Genomic DNA, 18,912 nt, shown 5'->3' on the forward strand with positions numbered 1-18,912 from the left:
TATATATATATATATATATATATATATATATATATATATATATATATTATATATATATATATATATATATATATATATATATATATATATATATATATATATATATATATATATATATATATATATATATATATATATATATATATATATATATATATATATATATATATATATTTTATATACAATACATACCTGAGGTGGTGTCCAACAGCGGCAGTCATGGAACTTTCAAAAGCGACTGAAAGAGCTACTAACGATGTTTTCGCATCAAGCACTTTATATGCGAGTATTCGTAGGTGTGCTGAAATAGCAAAGTGGTTTTGATAATAATTTTTATGGGTTTTAGAGCTTTAACCTGACACTAAATTATATACATTTCAGGCTGGAGGGTTTGAAAATAAGCAATATTTGTAAAACGTACTTTTAAGTCCGATCAGCCTTAAGCAACTTAACCATAATTAGGACCTAAACTTCTACATCCAAAACTTTGAAAAAGATGTCTAACAGTAGAGCCTACTGGACATCATTAGCCATGGTTCAAAAGTGTACGCCTTATTGTTTTTTTTTTTTTTAAGAGACAGTAATGAGTGAGCAATGGCAAAAATGTATAAAAAAAGTGGAGATTACTGGATGGTGGTCGACAGTTAAAACGCAAATCGAGCCGTTGAAGCTAAACAGAACTGAGTTATCAAGTGAAGGAATTTAGGGTGTTGTAAAGGGGTCCCAGGTAAGGCCGGGTTTCTTAGGTTAGGTTCAAGTCGGTATAATTTTGTTTTGAAGAAGGTATCCGAGACATTATTGGAGAAACATTTTCTCCAGTCGTTTTCATTGAGTCTCGAACGATTTCAGACTTTTATTTCTCTGTTAAACAAATTGTTTTTGCGCTTCTCAAACCCTAAGCTCCCTACTTTCCACGGGGGAACTACTAACTGTTGGGAAAAGATAACAAGTAAAAACTGCGCCGAAGTTTCTTCTGCGCAATCGAGTTTTCTGTACAGCGTATAATGCCGTATGAAACTCTCAGCCGAGCCCCATGAAACTTTCAGTTACAGCCCGGTGGTGGCTTGCGTTGTTGGCACCAATAGCGGTGCCGGACGCACGACCGTGGCTAACTTTAACCTTAAATAAAATAAAAGCTACTGGGGGGAGAAGACTGCAATTTGCCATGTTTGATGATTGGAGGGTGGATGATTAACATTCCAATTTGCAGCCCTCTAGCCTCAGTAGTTTTTAAGATCTGAGGGCGGACAGAAAAATTGCGGACGGACAGGCATAGCCATCTCAATAGTTTTCTTTTACAGAAAAAAAAAAAAGGATAATAGTCCCTGAACGATATTTGTAAGAACAACGCAAGTTCAAGACTTTGGGAAGCGTCAGGAACAAATATTCGCTTAATTAACAAACTCATCGAGAACAGACATTTGGAAAGCTATATTTATCAAATAAGCACAGACTGATTCTAATCACATTACTATAAAATTAATAGAAACCATTTGATAAGGAACAGAACACATCTAAGTATTAAACAACAGATGCTCCGACATGCGCAAGAAAGATGCTTTTCCACTTTGCAATATGTTACACGGCAAAATGGCATTTTTGTAAATGAACATAAAACAGCTTTTCCCGAAAATATTAATATAGAAGAGCACGTTCACCTCAAAAGCATTACCACAAAAAAATTCCCTTTACGTTTAATCAATAAAAAACATTTTCCCAGAGAAGCATATCCACGAAAACAACTGGAAAAGCATCCCGCTGAAAATAAAACATAAACCGTAAAATTTTTTCCGTTGTAGCATTTTTCCAAATAACCACTTCTTTACGAAACACTGCTCAGGCAAGTCATTTGGGAGCGACCATGGTCTAGGCTGTGGGTCTCGGTACATAGGTCTAACCTTGGGTCTAACAACGTGCAGGCTACCTGGCCCGCAGTAAGGGGAATGACGTCAAGCGAAAGCCCACCAGAAGTTTTCCTTGTGAGCCATGTTTATAGACATCAGTTTTGCCATTAATGAAAAAGCGCAGCTGAAACTTTTACTGTAGAAGAGAGGATAGCCGCAATATCTTTTGATGCAATGAACATCGCAAAGCACTGCAATTATGATAAAGGAACAAATAGATTAAATAAACCTCATGGAAAACTTCATGTTGAGGGGCTAACTTGTAAATGGAAACTACCTACCTTTTATGATTTTGACAAATCATGTGTCCATGAGAGGTGGTCATAAGAATAATTGTGGAATTAGAATAAACGTGAAGCGCGAAATGAATCCACACTCCTCGATACCGATAAGGGAGAGATAAACACCGGCTCTCCCAGCCATCAAGACTGGTCGCCATTTCCTATTAACTTGAATAAAAACACTATTAGAGTGAAAGATCGGATGAAGGGATTGCCCTACCGCTTGATATTCTGAATAAATCCATTTCGCCACTCGATCTCTCGATAAAGGGAGGTATCTATGGAATCGTATATTTTCCAGTGGACTCTAAAGGTTTGAAAAAGACTCGGAGGGTCGTCATACAATCTAAAATAAATATGGATTCATAGTGATGGGGATCGTCTAACAGACAGACTGTCATACAGATATGCATTCATGGAATCGTATGAGATTCAGCATCATAAAATAAAAATAAACCGTGTTACTGACGATAAAAGCACGTAAATTGAAAAACTTGGCAATTCTTCAAGGACAATCGATGATCTATAGACATGATTTAGTATAGAGACGCAAAACTGACAAGGGTCGGTACATTCACTACTCGTTAGCCGAGGCTCAGCTTGAATATAGTTCTTCGATAATGGAGACTGGCCAAATATTTCCTGTGGCTCCCCCCCGCCCCCCCCCCCACCACCCACCGCAGCTTGCTATTACATCCATTAACCTACTGCCTCATGTGCGAATTTCCAAACTGGGGCTATGTAACCTCTCTGTTCCCAAGGGGTAATGTTACTTTACCCTAACGTTTTACCTATCTTTATCATTTTCATATGTAGGTCTCATGCTCTCAGTAAAATGCAATTAAATGGCATATAGTGTAATTAAAGACTTAAGAGTGACACTTAGAATCACTTAGGAATAATGTTTTTCCTATTTAATATCCTGTTTAATTTACAGGCACACGGAAAACGACCGAAGCCAACAGCTTGATTAAAAAAAAAAATGCGAAAACGACCAAAGCCAATAGCTTGATCTTCAAAAAAAAGCAAGAAATGCGAAAACGACCAAGGCCAATAGCTTGAGCTTCCAAAGAAAAACGGCAAAAAATGCGCCGAAATTTCTTCGGCGCAATCGAGTTTCCTGTACTGCGTATAATGCAGTATGAAATTCTCTGCCACGGCCCATGAAACTCTCAGCCGCGGCCCATGAACCTTTCAGCCACTGCCCGGTGGTGGCCTGTATTGTTGGCACCTACAGAGGTGCCAGACGCACGATCATGGGCAGCTTTAACCTTGAATAAAATAAAACTATTGAGGTTAGAGGGCTGCAATTTGGTATGTTTGATGACTGAAGGGTGGATGATCAGCATATCAATTTGCAGCCCTCCAGCCTCAGTAGTTTTTAAGGTCTGAGGGAGGACAGAAAAAGTGCGGACAGACAAATAGCCATCTCAATAGTTTTCTTTGACAGAAAACTAAAAAAAGAGTCCATTGCTTTCACGAACACTTTGACTTACACAATGACAAACCTCTCTTAAATGACATAGATGAGTGACAAAGCTCTCTTAAATGACAGAGATGAGTGACAAAGCTCTCTTAAATGACAGACATGAGTGACAAAGCTCTCTTAAATGACAGAGATGAGTGACAAAGCTCTCTTAAATGACAGAGATGAGTGACAAAGCTCTCTTAAATGACAGAGATGAGTGACAAACCTCTCTTAAATGACAGAGATGAGTGACAAACCTCTCTTAAATGACAGAGATGAGTGACAAACCGCTCTTAAATGACAGAGATAAGTGACAAACCTCTCTTAAATGACAGAGATGAGTGACAAACCTCTCTTAAATGACAGAGATGAGTGACAAACCTCTTAAATGACAGAGATGAGTGACAGACCTCTCTTAAATGACAGAGATGAGTGACAAACCTCTCTTAAATGACAGAGATGAGTGACAAACCTCTCTTAAATGACAGAGATGAGTGACAAACCTCTCTTAAATGACAGAGATGAGTGACAAACCTCTCTTAAATGACAGAGATGAGTGACAAACCTCTCTTAAATGACAGAGATGAGTGACAAACCTCTCTTAAATGACAGAGATGAGTGACAAACTCTCTTAAATGACAGAGATGAGTGACAAACCTCTCTTAAATGACAGAGATGAGTGACAAACCTCTCTTAAATGACAGAGATGAGTGACAAACCTCTCTTAAATGACAGAGATGAGTGACAAAGCTCTCTTAAATGACAGAGATGAGTGACAAACCTCTCTTAAATGACAGAGATGAGTGACAAAGCTCTCTTAAATGACAGAGATGAGTGACAAACCTCTCTTAAATGACAGAGATGAGTGACAAACCTCTCTTAAATGACAGAGATGAGTGACAAACCTCTCTTAAATGACAGAGATGCGTAACGAAAAGAACCAGTTCTTTTATCTGAATGTCCTTGGCATGTCCTAGTCCTCGGGTTGTTCTTTCAGGGAGAATTATGTTTTTTACGGATTTCAGCTTAGGTGAGGTGTTATTACCTTAAAAATGAAACAACATATAGCTTGCTTGTAACCATCATGAAATGTGAATGTGTTTATAAAACAAGTAATGTACAGATACGTTTCCAATATCGCAAATCATTTTGAATAAACTTTTTTTATTCTTCTACAAAATACGGAGTGTGTTAGAGACACACAAATACAATAAAGAGAAACTCTTACGGAAGAATTTACATCTGGAAATAACGTGATAAATATGCTAAAAGAGTAGAACAGAAAATTAATAACAGGAAGCATATCTGAGAACTTCTGCTTGAAGTTTTATCTGACTGTAAGAAGAAACGAAATTCAGGATACCTTTATGGATGGGCAGTCCACAAAATTTATATCAGGAACAAGAAGTGCAACAGCGCATGAGAAAAATAGAGACAAAACGAATTATCACTATAATGAATACGAGATCTAAAATTTAGTGAACGGTCTCCGTAAAACTAACTTCGACAGTTAAGACTTTTCATCAGAAAACTCAATTACCAAACGAGAGAGAGAGAGAGAGAGAGAGAGAGAGAGAGAGAGAGAGAGAGAGAGTTTGTTAATATGGCAACTAAATAATCTGACCTTTATTACCTCACCGCATGATCTAGAATCTAGTGCTTTCTTGTTACTGGTTGGAATCTACAAAGTTGTTAATCATTTGAATCTATATGAATGTATCCTGAAATCTTGTCCGCTGGTACAGTGGTTCGTGTCGCAGCACGCCACTCAGATGTCGCGGGCTAGCGTCTCCCCAGGACGATGAAAAAATCACTGGCTCTGTTTCATGATCAGTTACAGCTGCAGGGTGGGGTCGGCGGTGGGAGGTTGAAACCAACATTCTTCGGAAGCATGAATTTCAAGTCAATGGCCCCTGTGTGCTTGTTCCATGTGAATAGGTTTCATATACTGAAATAAAATAGTAATATCGTTGAACCATTCCTCTAATATGGAATGGTTCTCGGGTAAAATGAAGGCAGTTGTCCTGCCACAGTTACACTTTTCATTACTGAGCCATGGATGCACCCCTTGTGAAGAAAATTCCACACCGTTAGCCACTAGATATACCAATCTAGAAAAAATAATCGGCAGAGCGTCAAAGCTCACTACGCACACTGGGCTATTCACTTCAAATTGTGCACACTGTTTAGTTTCTGTTTCAGTACTTTTTCTATCATATCTATCCAGCATTATCTAAGTATTCTTGTCGTTCTTATCCAAAGAGTTCAAAGTTATACTCTATGGAACTATGATCTATGAATTATCGGGTATACCGTCATATAATTCAACTGTAGTTCTGCGATTAAAAACAAAAATAAAACATAAAAATCCCATATCCTATCATAAGAACGTTGTGATTGTATATGATCAATTTACAAATGTTTTATATATTCATTTCATAAGATCTCGAACAGGGAAGCGAAAAAAATTATACCAGCAAATGTAAATATATATATAAAAAAAATTATAAGTTAGCAAACGCCCACAGTGTCAACGAAATCATACATACAAAGTGGCGTAAAACGAGATCGTCGCAGGGGAAAACATGAGCCTTAAAAATTATTCCGGCAGTCGAATAAAAACGGAAACGACAATTCCCAGCATTAATGTACTTTTCTCATTCGTTCCAAACCTATCACCTGGTTTCCTGATTTTCGACCGGAATGTTAACAGTCGACGGATTCTCTTTAAGCCTCTGAAAGCCAATCAAAGGTTGCTGACGGTGAATGAGGACGAAGGACTAAAAGGGGAAAACTAAATCCGTAAATCTATTCTAGCATGATGTTTCACCTCTCACAATACCTAACTTTGGTAGGGAGACCTTCGCTGAATGAAACGTATATCAAGGAACTAGACCGTAATTTCATTTTTTAAAAACTGCTCCTGGTTTGTTGTAACAAACAGGAACTAATTCTTGTTTCCAAAGAAGTCGCCAGCAGCAAAAAATAGTTAAAATACACACACACACACACACACACACACATATATATATATATATATATATATATATATATATATATATATATATATATATATATATATATATATATATATATATATATATATATATATATATATATAATGTTTACATGGGAAATTAGCAGAAAAATTACCAGTGGTTGGAAATAACGAACTATGATACACGTTAATAAGATGTAAAATTCAAGGCTATAGGTTCACTGCTCAAGCGAAGTGGATGTCGTTATAGTCACACACTAAAGAGAAATACAATACGTGTATGATGGACTAATGAAAGAGGCAGTAGCACAGAGTCAGATGACAGAATAGATAGAAATGATACCGTAAGGAAAATTACCGCAGTTCCATATGTAAATGACATAATGATGAAAGGAAGAACAGTACGTGATAGTATTAGCAAGGTTCGAGTGAGCACAGGAAAAGTTGGTATACTCAGGCCTAATTGAGTGAAAACTATGAAACGGGAAGCTGGAGATGAGTGAAGATTTATGGAAGATAAAAGCACAGGAAAGACATAACTGGCGAAATTTCAGAAGGCCTTTGGGTCACTCGGCGATGAAGGCGATGATAATGATGCTGTATAAAGTGAAGTGGCAAGACAAAAAAACAAGACGAGTATTTCTTTTTGTGGGGGCATAGCCATAAAAACATATGATACGATTTGTCAACAACTGGCCCAGTTATTTTATCCAGCCTACATTATCAAGAAGGTTTCCAGGAAAACAAACGAAATATATTTTAGAGGTCATACAAATAGCAAAAAATAGATTTTAACGATAAACTTCCTCACATTGCGAAAATAAAAAAGTAGTCTAACACCGCAAATATCTTTGTCAATCTCCCAAATCGGCCAGAAGGTCACTAATTAATGTACAATTAAATTAAAAAACAAGTAGACGCCAATGTTTATAAGATTCCATGCAGTAACTATAATTAAGTCTACGTAGGGTAGATGGGTATATCCATACCACAAAGTTTAATAGAGCACAAAAGATCTGTGCGAAACGCTTCAAAGAGTTCAGGGATTTTCGTACATATTAGGGATAAAGGTCATACTATAAATTAGAGTGGGGTTGAGTTCTTTTACACAAGTAGGTGCCACTACAACAGGAAATTTCGGTAATCCTCCACCATCAGTCAAACTGAAAATATGAATCTGTCAGGAGAGCAGTGGAAATCGAATTTCCTGACGAGTTAATCTTAAGGCCTATTTTCGAGCAAGTGTTCCAGCAGAAACGCCCACCAGACTCGACAAAGGATGGAGCTAACGGGGACCCAAACACAAGACACTCATCCCAGGTCAACCACCTTTTATGTACCACAGTATCATGTCGTGTACCAACTGTCCACATTCACCAGTGACCAGCAATACAGATATGTGTTATTCGAAATGTTTGGTTTTTGCTAAGCAAACATGTTTAGGGGCCTTTTTAATTAACTTTATATATATATATATATATATATATATATATATATATATATATATATATATATATATATATATATATATATATATATATATATATATATATATATATATATATATACAGGCAGTCCCGGTTTACGACGGTGGTTCCGTTCTTGCGCCGCGTCAGTAACCCGAAAATCGTCAAAAAGCGGAACGATGGCATACGACGCCAGAAAATTGTATAAAAATTTGAAACAAAAGTTATGAAAGCCTTACTTTTAATCCTTTGGGTATACTGCATGTTGTTTCTTGATGTTTTACCTACATTTTGATGTGGTGTGTATCCAAAACTGGTGGTTCTGGAATGTAAAATTTACAATTTACTACAAAGTACAGTACTGTACAGTAAATCCTGTATGCAGTAAAGTATAGAGTACTGTACATATACTGCACAAAAGTAAAATACAACATGTTATACAGTAACACAGGTGTACAGTACACTGTACTGTACTGTAATTTATACCAAAGAGTTTATAAAAGAAAAAAAAAGTGAATTCCTTACTTTTATTTTGGAAACCCCGTGCTTCTTAACCCTGGAAAAATGGTGTGGCCTCATGATTCAGGGGGATTCTGGAATGTAAAAATTTAGTATTAGTGTACGTATAATACTGTACAGTAGTCCTGCATGCAACAAAGTACAGTACTGTACTGTATAAATACAGAACAGTCAGTATTTTACAGTAGAATAATAAATATATAAAAATTATAAAGAGTTAGGAATTCCTTACCTCATTCAGTGATTGTCAAAGCTGTTACAACCGCAGGCTAGGTTGGGGGAGATGGAGATTGTATGCGTGGGGAGCCTGCAATGATAAGGATAAAATTGCTGCAGAGTTTGTACTGTATGTGTTACACTGTTCTGTATCAGTTCAGGTATTTCACAAACCTATGTTCAACAGTACAAAATAAAAATATGAATGCCTTACCTAATTTCAGTGATTTTAGAAGATGGAGGCGAGGATGAGGGAGCTCTAGTAAAGGTGCTGGGCAGTCTGGAATATTAGAATGAAGACGTTACTTTATATTTATCAAATGTACTGTACATATGACCATTTATAACATTAAAAACAGTGAAGAATTCAATACCTTGAGTGATTTGAAAGATGTAGGCTACATGAGGAAGGTTTTGTACAGTTCCAGTAGAGGTCAGGTTAAAGGTGCATGTCAGTCTGGAATGATAATGTACATGATAAAGATTAGAATAAAGTACTTCTGTGGATTTCATAAACAGTACACTAATTTTATAAAATGTATAACAATTTATAAAACAGAAAGTGTTCTTACCAAATTCTAGTGGTTGGCTTGCTTACTGGGATGGGCATATGGTAGATGAGAACAGGGGGGCTATGGTGTGGCATCTGCAGGTGCTTGGGAGTCTGCAATGAAAAGATAGAAATGATACTGTACACAGCAGTACTGTACTGTACTGTATAAGTATAATAACACAATTTAAAACAATGTAGGCTAATAGAAATTTCTAAAAAGTGAAGAATTCCTTACCTGGTGGACATGAAATGGGTGCAGGTGCTACTGGTGCAGGTGAATTTGGAGTTGAGCAGGGGACACCTGTCATTTGTGGAATGATAAAAGATAGAAATTACCACACAGGGGTATGTATGCAATAAGCTACTGTACTGTATACAGTTTTATAAAGTGATTTGAAAGAAAAAAAAGTCATGAAATCCTTACCTGATGGGGCTGGAGAGGGGATAAGGTCAGCTGAGTTGGGCCGGGAGGAGGCTGTAACATGTGGATCTGGAATGATAATGATTATGTAAAGTTACAGCAAATACTAAAGCAATAGTGTACTGTACAGTGGGTGAAGTGCAGTACACTTTTTGTAACATTTATAAAAATTTATAAAACATTAAAAAAAACATTAAGAATTCCTTACCTGGTGAAGTTGGAGAGGAGACAGGAGGTCCAGTAACTTCAAAACCCTGGAATTCTTCAGGGGTCAGGACTGTCATCACTACCAAAGAGATCTGGAATGGCACATAATGAAATAAATTAGGTTATGCGATAGTAAATATAAAATTTGTACCATATGTACAGTACTGTATATACAAATGATTTCATGTATGAAAATTATAAAAATTAAACACTTAGGAATTCCTTACCTGATAGAGCTGGAGAAGCTGCTGGGAGGTTACTGCAGGTACAGGTTCAGGCTCAGGTTCTGATTCATAGCCAGGTAGAGGTTCTGGGAATCTGGATTAGGAGTCACTTCTGCAATGATACAAATGATAAAATTTATTGGGTTATGCTGTGTATCTACAGTATGTAAATATAAATTGCAGTAACATTTTTTATAAATATTATTACAAGTTATAACAATTTATATTACAGCAGTTAATAAAAATAAAGTTGAGAAATCCTTACCTAGACTAGGAGTGGCAGGTGGTGCTGAAGACTTCTTCACGAAGAAAGAGTCTAGCCTAGACTGCACTTTCTTCTTCAGCTGCTTCTCCTTCAGCGCCTCCCTGTAGCACGTAGTAAGATCCAGCATTCCTCTGCGAATCCTCTCAAACCTGGCAATGTTAGGGTCCTCACCCTCAAATGCTGCCAAACATTTCTCCAGGTGAGCAAAACCCTCTGTCAAGCCCTTGATTGTTAATTCCTTGACCTTTGGTTGTGGTGCCTCTTCCTCCTCCTCGATCATCTGCTTCTCCAGCTCAATGAGGTCCTCCGATGACAATTCCTCTCCGTGGGATGCCAGCAGCTCGGTGACATCCTCAGCTTCCAAGTCCAGTTTCAGCCTCTTGCTTAGCCCAACAATTTTCCTTGTCACAGCCTCAACATCTTCTGCCTGCTCAAACCCCTTAAAACTATTCACAAACTGCGGACACAGTTTCTTCCACGCACCATTCAGAGTCGACACCTTTACTTCGTCCCAAGCACGTGCGATGTTCGTCACAGCATCTGCAATGTTGTAGCCCTTCCAAAAATCTTTCAGAGTCAACTCCTTGTTACCTTCAACGGCCCGTAAAGCAGCGCGTATTGTCCTCCTCAGGTAGTATGCCTTGAAGTTAGCAATGACTCCCTGGTCCATCGGCTGTATGAGGGATGTAGTATTTGGTGGTAGATACACCACCTTCACATTAGGGTTCATATTACTAAGATTAGCCGGGTGACCAGGGCATTGTCTAAGACAAGCAGGACCTTAAAAGGCAGACCCTTCGAGGCACAATACCTTTCCACTGCGGGCACAAAGTGGTCATTGAACCAGTCCTCAAAGACCATCAAGGTAACCCAAGCTTTCTTATTGGACTTCCAAATGACGGGGAGTTGACTCTTGAAAATGCCCTTAAAAGCCCTGGGATTTTCTGCCAAGTACACTAGCAAGGGCTTAAGCTTCAAATCGCCACTAGCATTGGCCCCAAAGAGTAAAGTCAGCCTCTCCTTACCAGCTTTATGGCCTGGTGCTGACCTCTCCTCCTTGGAAATGTATGTACGATTTGGCATTCTTTTCCAAAATAACCCTGTCTCATCTACATTAAATACCTGGTCAGCAGTGTAACCACCTTCCTAATTATCTCAGCCAAACCACTAGGGAAACTTTCTGCTGCTCGTCATCAGCGCTAGCAGCTTCACCTGCAACTTCACATTGTGCAAATTTGCACGAGCCTTGAAGCGGTTAAACCAACCCCTACTGGCGGAAAATTCTTCACTAGCACTGCCTTCCCATTTTTCTTCACCACTGCCGCATGCAGCTCCTAGCCTTCTCTTGAATCACACTCAGGCTCACTGGAACACGCCGTTGGTTCTGGTCTTCCAGCCAGATCAACAATAACTTCTCCATCTCCACTACGTTCTGGCTACGTTGCTTCACGTTAATCACCGTTGCCTTCATTGGTGCAGCGTCTTGCACATGTTTCAGAATACGCTGCTTGTCCTTCACTATGGTAACAACCGTCGTTCTGCTAAGGCCCAAGGCACGGCCTATCTCGGTGTTACTTTCACCCTTCTCCGAACGCTTAATTACGTCGTACTTGACTTCCATGGTGATGCTCTTCCTCGGCTTCTTGGATGCACTAGCATCAGATGATAAATTCTGCCGTTTTGGAGCCATAGTGAAGGCACAATTCACGAAAAAACTGCAGCTAAAGAAAAGCAACAATGAGGCAACGTACCTAACTCTGCGGAGGCAAACACGTGAGTGAGGAAAGGGTTGTTTGGTATTGTTACGCGCGCCTGCGTGATCGACCCAGGAAGGTCGTTGTCCGGTCAACTACTGTACAGTACCAATGCAGTTACATACAGAGCGCAGCTACGCTCACGAAACTAGTTCTGCTTACAAAGCGGCGTAAAAAGCGCCGAAAAAAAGTCATAACCTTGCAATGTATTTTAATAATTGTAACCAGAAACTGATTTTTGATGATTACTGTTAAACCAGAAACGGATTTTTTTATAAATATACGTAATTGAAAAGCGTCGTAAACAGGCTGCGTCGTAAACGGGCTGCGTCGTAAACTCGAAACAAACGTCGTAAGCCGGCCTGGATTTTTTAATGAATATATCTGAAAAACCGTCGTAAACTCGGAACGTCGTAAGCCGGAACCGTCGTAAGCCGGGGACCGCCTGTATATATATATATATATATATACACACACACACACACACACACACATATATATATATATATATATATATATATATATATATATATATATATATATATATATATATATATATATATATATATATATATATATATATACGACAGACAGACAGACAGAAAAAGGTGAACTCACATTACAACTACCAAAAGAGCCAAAAGAGTGAAACAGACATTTCCCGCTTCCTCATTTCACTCAGTACCGAACTTAGCACTGAAAACCAGTCCCGATCATCAGTCATCGATTATATCTCGCTATACAGAGCCGCAGCCTTGAAATGGAACTGGCATCGACACCGAGGTTGATTCGATTTCTGTCTGATAGCCAAGTCCCAATGGCAAACTTATCTTCGAATTTCTCTTTAAACACTAACAAAATGTGAAATAGGCGAGGTATGTGGAGTACAATAAGGCAATAATGAAATTTTTAGGGTTTTACGTTAGTGGAACTGAAGTTGCTTGTTAGATATTTACGATCATATTGAATTTTTAAATTACTTCAATTTAACTATTTTTCTTGAATGATTGTCATCTGTAATGCAAAGCATCTAATGAATGCTTCAGCATCAACCTTTAACTTTGAAGTATAAACAAATTTCATATATACAACTGATAATAAAAAATGCTTTTTATATTGCATCATTCAAATTCTGGGCAGTAAGGCCCTTCCTTTCAAATATCACAAAAATATGCATTAATTGTATGAGAAACTTGTAGATAAGGTCTAATTATGCACATCAGCACATCCAGACGGTACGCGTTGGAGTAGATGTTTGTAAGAGCGCTCTCTCTCTCTCTCTCTCTCTCTCTCTCTCTCTCTCTCTCTCTCTCTCTCTCTCTCTCTCTCTCTCTAAACTTCTTTGAAACTTATACCAGCCCCTTCCAACAGCATCATCTGTATTTCTGATTTTGCTTACTAATGAGTTTCAGTAAGTTTTCTCTTCAATTACTCGTTTAATTTCTTGCTTATTAATAAAGGATTTTACAATTTGATTATTTCTTTAAAAAATCAGCATTCATACTAACTGACTTTCATAAAGTTTCTTTTCAAATTCATAAAGGGAGAAGCATTATGACACATTTCTTTTGATGTAAATTTAATTGCATTTCTTGTAATGTCTTCCTTACCAGCTGATATTACTACTTTTCAGTCAAGGTGTGTTGAGTAGAAGCATCACATTCTTTCAGTTACTTTTCAGTCCCGTGGCTTTCATATTCACAGGAGTAACATCATATTCGCTGATGGTTTCTCTTATTACTGATTTTCTTATTGACCAACAGTATACTTTTCAAGGCTCGTGCATCCAATTATCTCCAAGTTTCTCCTGAGATCCTTTAGAATAACCTCTAGTTCTCCCAGGACGCTAGGTGCCACTTCCGCTTCAGCTCGCTTGTCTCCTTATTGTCACGTTTTGATAATGGTAATTTTCTATCTTTTCTTTGCTTTTCCTTGGCTCTTGTGCCGTGTGGTATAGCCACTTTTATCACAATGAATGTAATTCCGTACATGTTCACTTGTTTTATAGACTTGGTTGACTGTGATGTCCTTCTATTACATTGTAACTTAGGCCACGAAGGCCATATACATGACTTAAATCACATTTTCAAAAGAACTGCAGCATAGTTATTGCCAATTGTCAATACTGAAACAAAAGCTGACATGCCATGTATTCCATTGGGTAGTGTTCTGGGAACTTCGTGGATGCTATTCTTTGCTGGCGACATGAGGTTGATCTTGAAAATGAGATTCGTACAATATGAAGATGACGCAACTCCTGTCGTAGTTATTCTCTCATTCCGTATGCAAACGGAAGTAGATGCTACCCTTAAAAGAAATTTAGTGTGGACCCAGCATGGATAGGTCAGAACTTCAGTAAATTTAGGGCCTTAACAATCATCCAGTCTCATACTATGCTCCTATTCAATGATCTGCAATGCACTGACTTAAACTTTAAATTTCGCCAGTTAAAAAATCTACCGTACCTACAAAATATGGTGTTCTTCACAAGTCCACATATACAATATGTACAGAGTGGACATATGTTTAGTTACTTTGGGTTCCCCTTTGCTTGGATTTTGTTATCCTGTTTGAAAGCCTGCAGTCTTCAGCATTCTTAATATTCGGCACAAAATTGCTTAGTAGTGTTTTTTTTTTTTCAACATGGAAGTTTCGGCAATTTATTCACAATATTTAAAAGTTCAAAATTAATGTTGCTCGATTGCCATCTCAAATAATAAATAAGTATAAGTGCATGAGAGTGCGATAAAGAAGGCAGTAGCTTGATGCCCAACATCATCTTCAGACAACATACTCAGTAACCGACGACAGCAATAGAAATGACATGTCTTGACCTTCCCTAATAAAACCCACCGTAAGCACAGGATCCAACATAAACAGATAACGGAACTTTGTCCCACTGGAGACCCTCCTCAATAACGCTTATATGCCTTATTTCAAGTTTTTCAGGTCAGTCTGGCGGTCTAACTTTCATTGGCCATTTCACACAAGTGTACTGCGTTCTTTCTTTTAGAAATAAACCGTAGCGAACAAGTTAAATTATGCATTCTTAACCGTTTAAAGAAAATTTAAAGAAAATGTAATGGAAGAGAATTTGTTGTGTGAAATTACTTAGAGACAAAACCTGAAGGAATAACAATCGTATTTAGTGTCCTACATCATTTACCCCTCACACTAAACTGCAATAAACCCAAGAATCAAGCGTCATTTCATTTCGAAATGAGCCCTGAACCCCTAGGTGCTCGTTCAAGAACCTATTTACTTCAGAGCTGTTTGAGTGATCAGGCAGGTGGCAGGCGAAGTTCAGAAAGACCTCTGCCAAGACTACTACCAAGATCTCTTGCAATGCAGATAGTGCAAATATCAAACCAAATTCTCGAAATCATGATATATTATATATTTCAATATCACAAAATTTCCCACTAAAACATCGTGGATGACTTAATAAAATATGACCTGGTATACTGGTTATCACACGCAATATTAATGAAATATTAATTTAATTAGATTAGGGCTATCTTGCATTACAATATCGACAGTCACATTTCTAGAATACATTAAAGGTATCTTAAGGAAAGTTTAAAGATGAATAATAACAAATTCCTAAGGATGGACAAATATAAACAAATTTTATACAAAACGCTTACCTCTGAAACTAATTTAAAAATGGCACTAGAATCCTCGCCATCCTCTCCTCAATGAGTCTTAGCAAGAATTAATTAACAGATAAAACAGTTTTCAATATATTTTTACATCGCAAAGAGTGAAAGCCTAATGATGTTTTTGCATGATTTACATAGCATATCATGAAATCCTAACTTCCCTTCCGTAAGCTTCCACCAGATCTATGTTTCCTTTATTTCCAACATATCCATAAATCAATTTTAGAAGCACCAACCACAATTCGAAATTTTTCCCGAAGGGCATAAACTCTGCTCTTGAACATTCAAAATTATTTTCGATTAATATACCCTTTTGATCATTCTTTGGATTCTTCCCGTATCATTTAATTTCACATATTTGTGGTCATCGGTTTTTTCCCTAATTCATCTCATTTGCAGTTGATTTTTTATTATCTACGAAAACCTCCCAAAGTCTTCATATCAAGCTGATTTTATTAAATAACAAATATTATCTATGATAGCCTCCTGAACAATAATAATAATTAACTTCTTTATAAATAATCTACTTTCCCCTTTTTCGCTGTGTTCTAAAGTCTGTCTACCTTCAAAATCATTCATTTTCTAAAAAAAAAAAAAAAAAAATATTTTACTTCCTCATCCAATGATGCCACTCTAATGACAGTATACGAGATCTTATAATTATCAAGTTCATTTTTCACTCACGAGCACACTTTTTCTGAATAGTGGCTCCCTCTCCTCCCAAGACCATCCCAACCGCACCCCACTCCCAACTCGTTACTTGGAGCTCGGTAATAGCTCTCGACGAAAACTGTATCCCTTATTGGCACGGCGAACGGGGTTGCCATTTGCAGGTGTATAGCCCAAGGGTGGATTAACAGGTTGGCGCTATTACGGAAACTGTCGTTTTCCCAAGGCCAAGCTGTGAAAAACTGCATGTACAGTACATTCTGCCCGAAGTAAAGAAAAGGATCTGTCCCTGAGTTGTTGATTCTCTCTCTCTCTCTCTCTCTCTCTCTCTCTCTCTCTCTCTCTCTCTCTCTCTCTCTCTCTCTCATAATTGAATGGCATTGTGAAATCACAACAAATCGCTTTTGTTATAAGTTTTCTAGAGTTTGATTCTATCCGAATAAGTAAAGTATGTTTTTTCTGAGACTTTTTAAATGTTCGTATTAGCGTGCAAGGTATATTCTAGCCAAATTCCTTCAAATATACATAATGAGAGCTGAAACATGTAGTCAATATACATTTGTTAATGCTTTGAACTTCTATTACAAAAGGAAGACGTACATTATTCCGGTACAGGGTGCTACCTTTATGTGCAGAATTCTTGAAACTTCACAATAAATTATTACAATAAAGCCTGTTATTAACTCTCTTTTCACGAATAATGACAGTACTAATAGTAAAGATTTAGTGACATGCAAATGGGGAAGGACAGTAATGGTGGGTTTAATACCATAAAATATTAAACATATTTAAAAAAGTACAATCATTATCTTGATAATCAACTAATTTAAAATATGATTTACGACTATATCGCATGGGAACTGACTGACTGCTTCATTACCAATACAGCTGATTGTATTTTAATTATTAACTGATCAACTCATTATAATATTCATTGCGTCAAGCAGATAGCCATTATAATAAATAGCCATTATAATAACAATCTACGGAATAATTATAGAATAATTGGATTTATCAGGTTTCCAATTAAAATCCCACACAGAGGCAGTCTAATTTCCTCTCTTCTAAATTAATAAGAAAAAGTTTATCAGCAGGCTCTAGGATGGCTGAATAGGATAATTTTGAAGTGTATTTTTCTTTTTCAGGTGAGACTACATAAATTCATTTTGAAATATAATCTAATTATGTTTCTCGGATGCAAACATTATGGAAATAAAAGTAGAATAGAAATTCTAAGAATAATAAATATGTTTATTGGAAAATGTGTTTTATCTTCTTGTAAGGTTTACCTTCCCCTCGCTTACCGTTTGAAAAGTCTATGATGCACATACAACTAAGGAAATCACATACACAAAACTCAATCTTTCCGCCTTATGGAGTGATTATTCGCCTTTCAATAGGTGTCAATACCATTTGTCCGTGACGTTGTAAGTGCTCCTAATCATTGAATCCTCGTCTAGGCTTACTTGCTTGTGAAAATTCACTGAAAATTCAATATTGTATACTTGTATCTGATTATTGTATAGGAAGCTCCTATATCAATAGCAGTGTCATAAAAGAACTAAAGTGGAAACACATCTAATAATGATAGGAAATAAAACAACCCTGATTCTCATTGGAAAACAACAACACAAAAAAAAAAATGATTGAACATACGAAATAAATGCGTACACAGTGATAATGAGAAGCTGACACGGAGAGTATTGACATCGTGACATCTTACAGTAATATACTGTGTATATGATTTTGCTTCTTTTATACAAGTGAAAACGAAGATGTCCACAAGTTAACAGAGAATGTAATAGTTGTCTGCTGCATTTTCATCTTATAAATTAAATGAATGAGAGTTTAGAGGATATTACAGACCCAAAGGTACAATATAAGGCCAAAATTTACATTCAGTGTGTAAGCAACCACTAATACCATAATAAAAACTTGAAATCTTTCCTAAATTGGACGAAAGGCAAAAATAGTGATTATATGATCCTTTGACACACCCAGACGTAGATTTGTTTCTCTATCTCTCTCTCTAACTGGGTTCGAGCAGGGTTCATAACGTTTCCGTGAAACACATTGAACCAAAACTACAACAATATCCTCCAAATATACTTGGATACTAATTTCAAGGGAGACAGTGTTAAAATAAATCCTAATGTTACTTTCTGCTTACTATTGGCCAAGGTAAAAGCAGAGATGAAGTATAAATGAACCTGCAAAAATGACAACTGTAAAAATTGTTGGGAAGAAAAGTGTTATTAATGACATGAGTTTATAGTGGGACGTGGGGCAGACCTGAAGCTACGTA

General features: G+C 37.2%; 1 protein-coding gene and 1 long non-coding RNA gene across 2 annotated transcripts; both read right to left on the minus strand.

Moving 5' to 3' along the window:
* Positions 1-8,301: 8,301 nt before the first annotated feature.
* On the minus strand, positions 8,302-8,945 carry LOC136840919 (uncharacterized). The gene is made up of 3 exons (XR_010853783.1): positions 8,869-8,945; positions 8,643-8,710; positions 8,302-8,439 (listed from the first exon to the last, which is right to left on the minus strand). It is a non-coding gene; the product is annotated as an uncharacterized lncRNA (long non-coding RNA).
* A 121-nt stretch (positions 8,946-9,066) lies between these two features.
* On the minus strand, positions 9,067-10,242 carry LOC136840918 (uncharacterized). Its single transcript, XM_067107878.1, has 6 exons — positions 10,035-10,242; positions 9,830-9,895; positions 9,641-9,706; positions 9,425-9,516; positions 9,227-9,309; positions 9,067-9,132 (listed from the first exon to the last, which is right to left on the minus strand). Exons 1-4 carry the CDS (start codon positions 10,108-10,110, stop codon positions 9,485-9,487), a joined length of 240 nt encoding a protein of 79 aa, XP_066963979.1. The 5' UTR covers positions 10,111-10,242; the 3' UTR covers positions 9,067-9,132; positions 9,227-9,309; positions 9,425-9,484.
* Positions 10,243-18,912: the final 8,670 nt, after the last annotated feature.

This window comes from Macrobrachium rosenbergii, chromosome 8, assembly GCF_040412425.1.
Source record: "Macrobrachium rosenbergii isolate ZJJX-2024 chromosome 8, ASM4041242v1, whole genome shotgun sequence".
NCBI lineage: Eukaryota > Metazoa > Arthropoda > Malacostraca > Decapoda > Palaemonidae > Macrobrachium > Macrobrachium rosenbergii.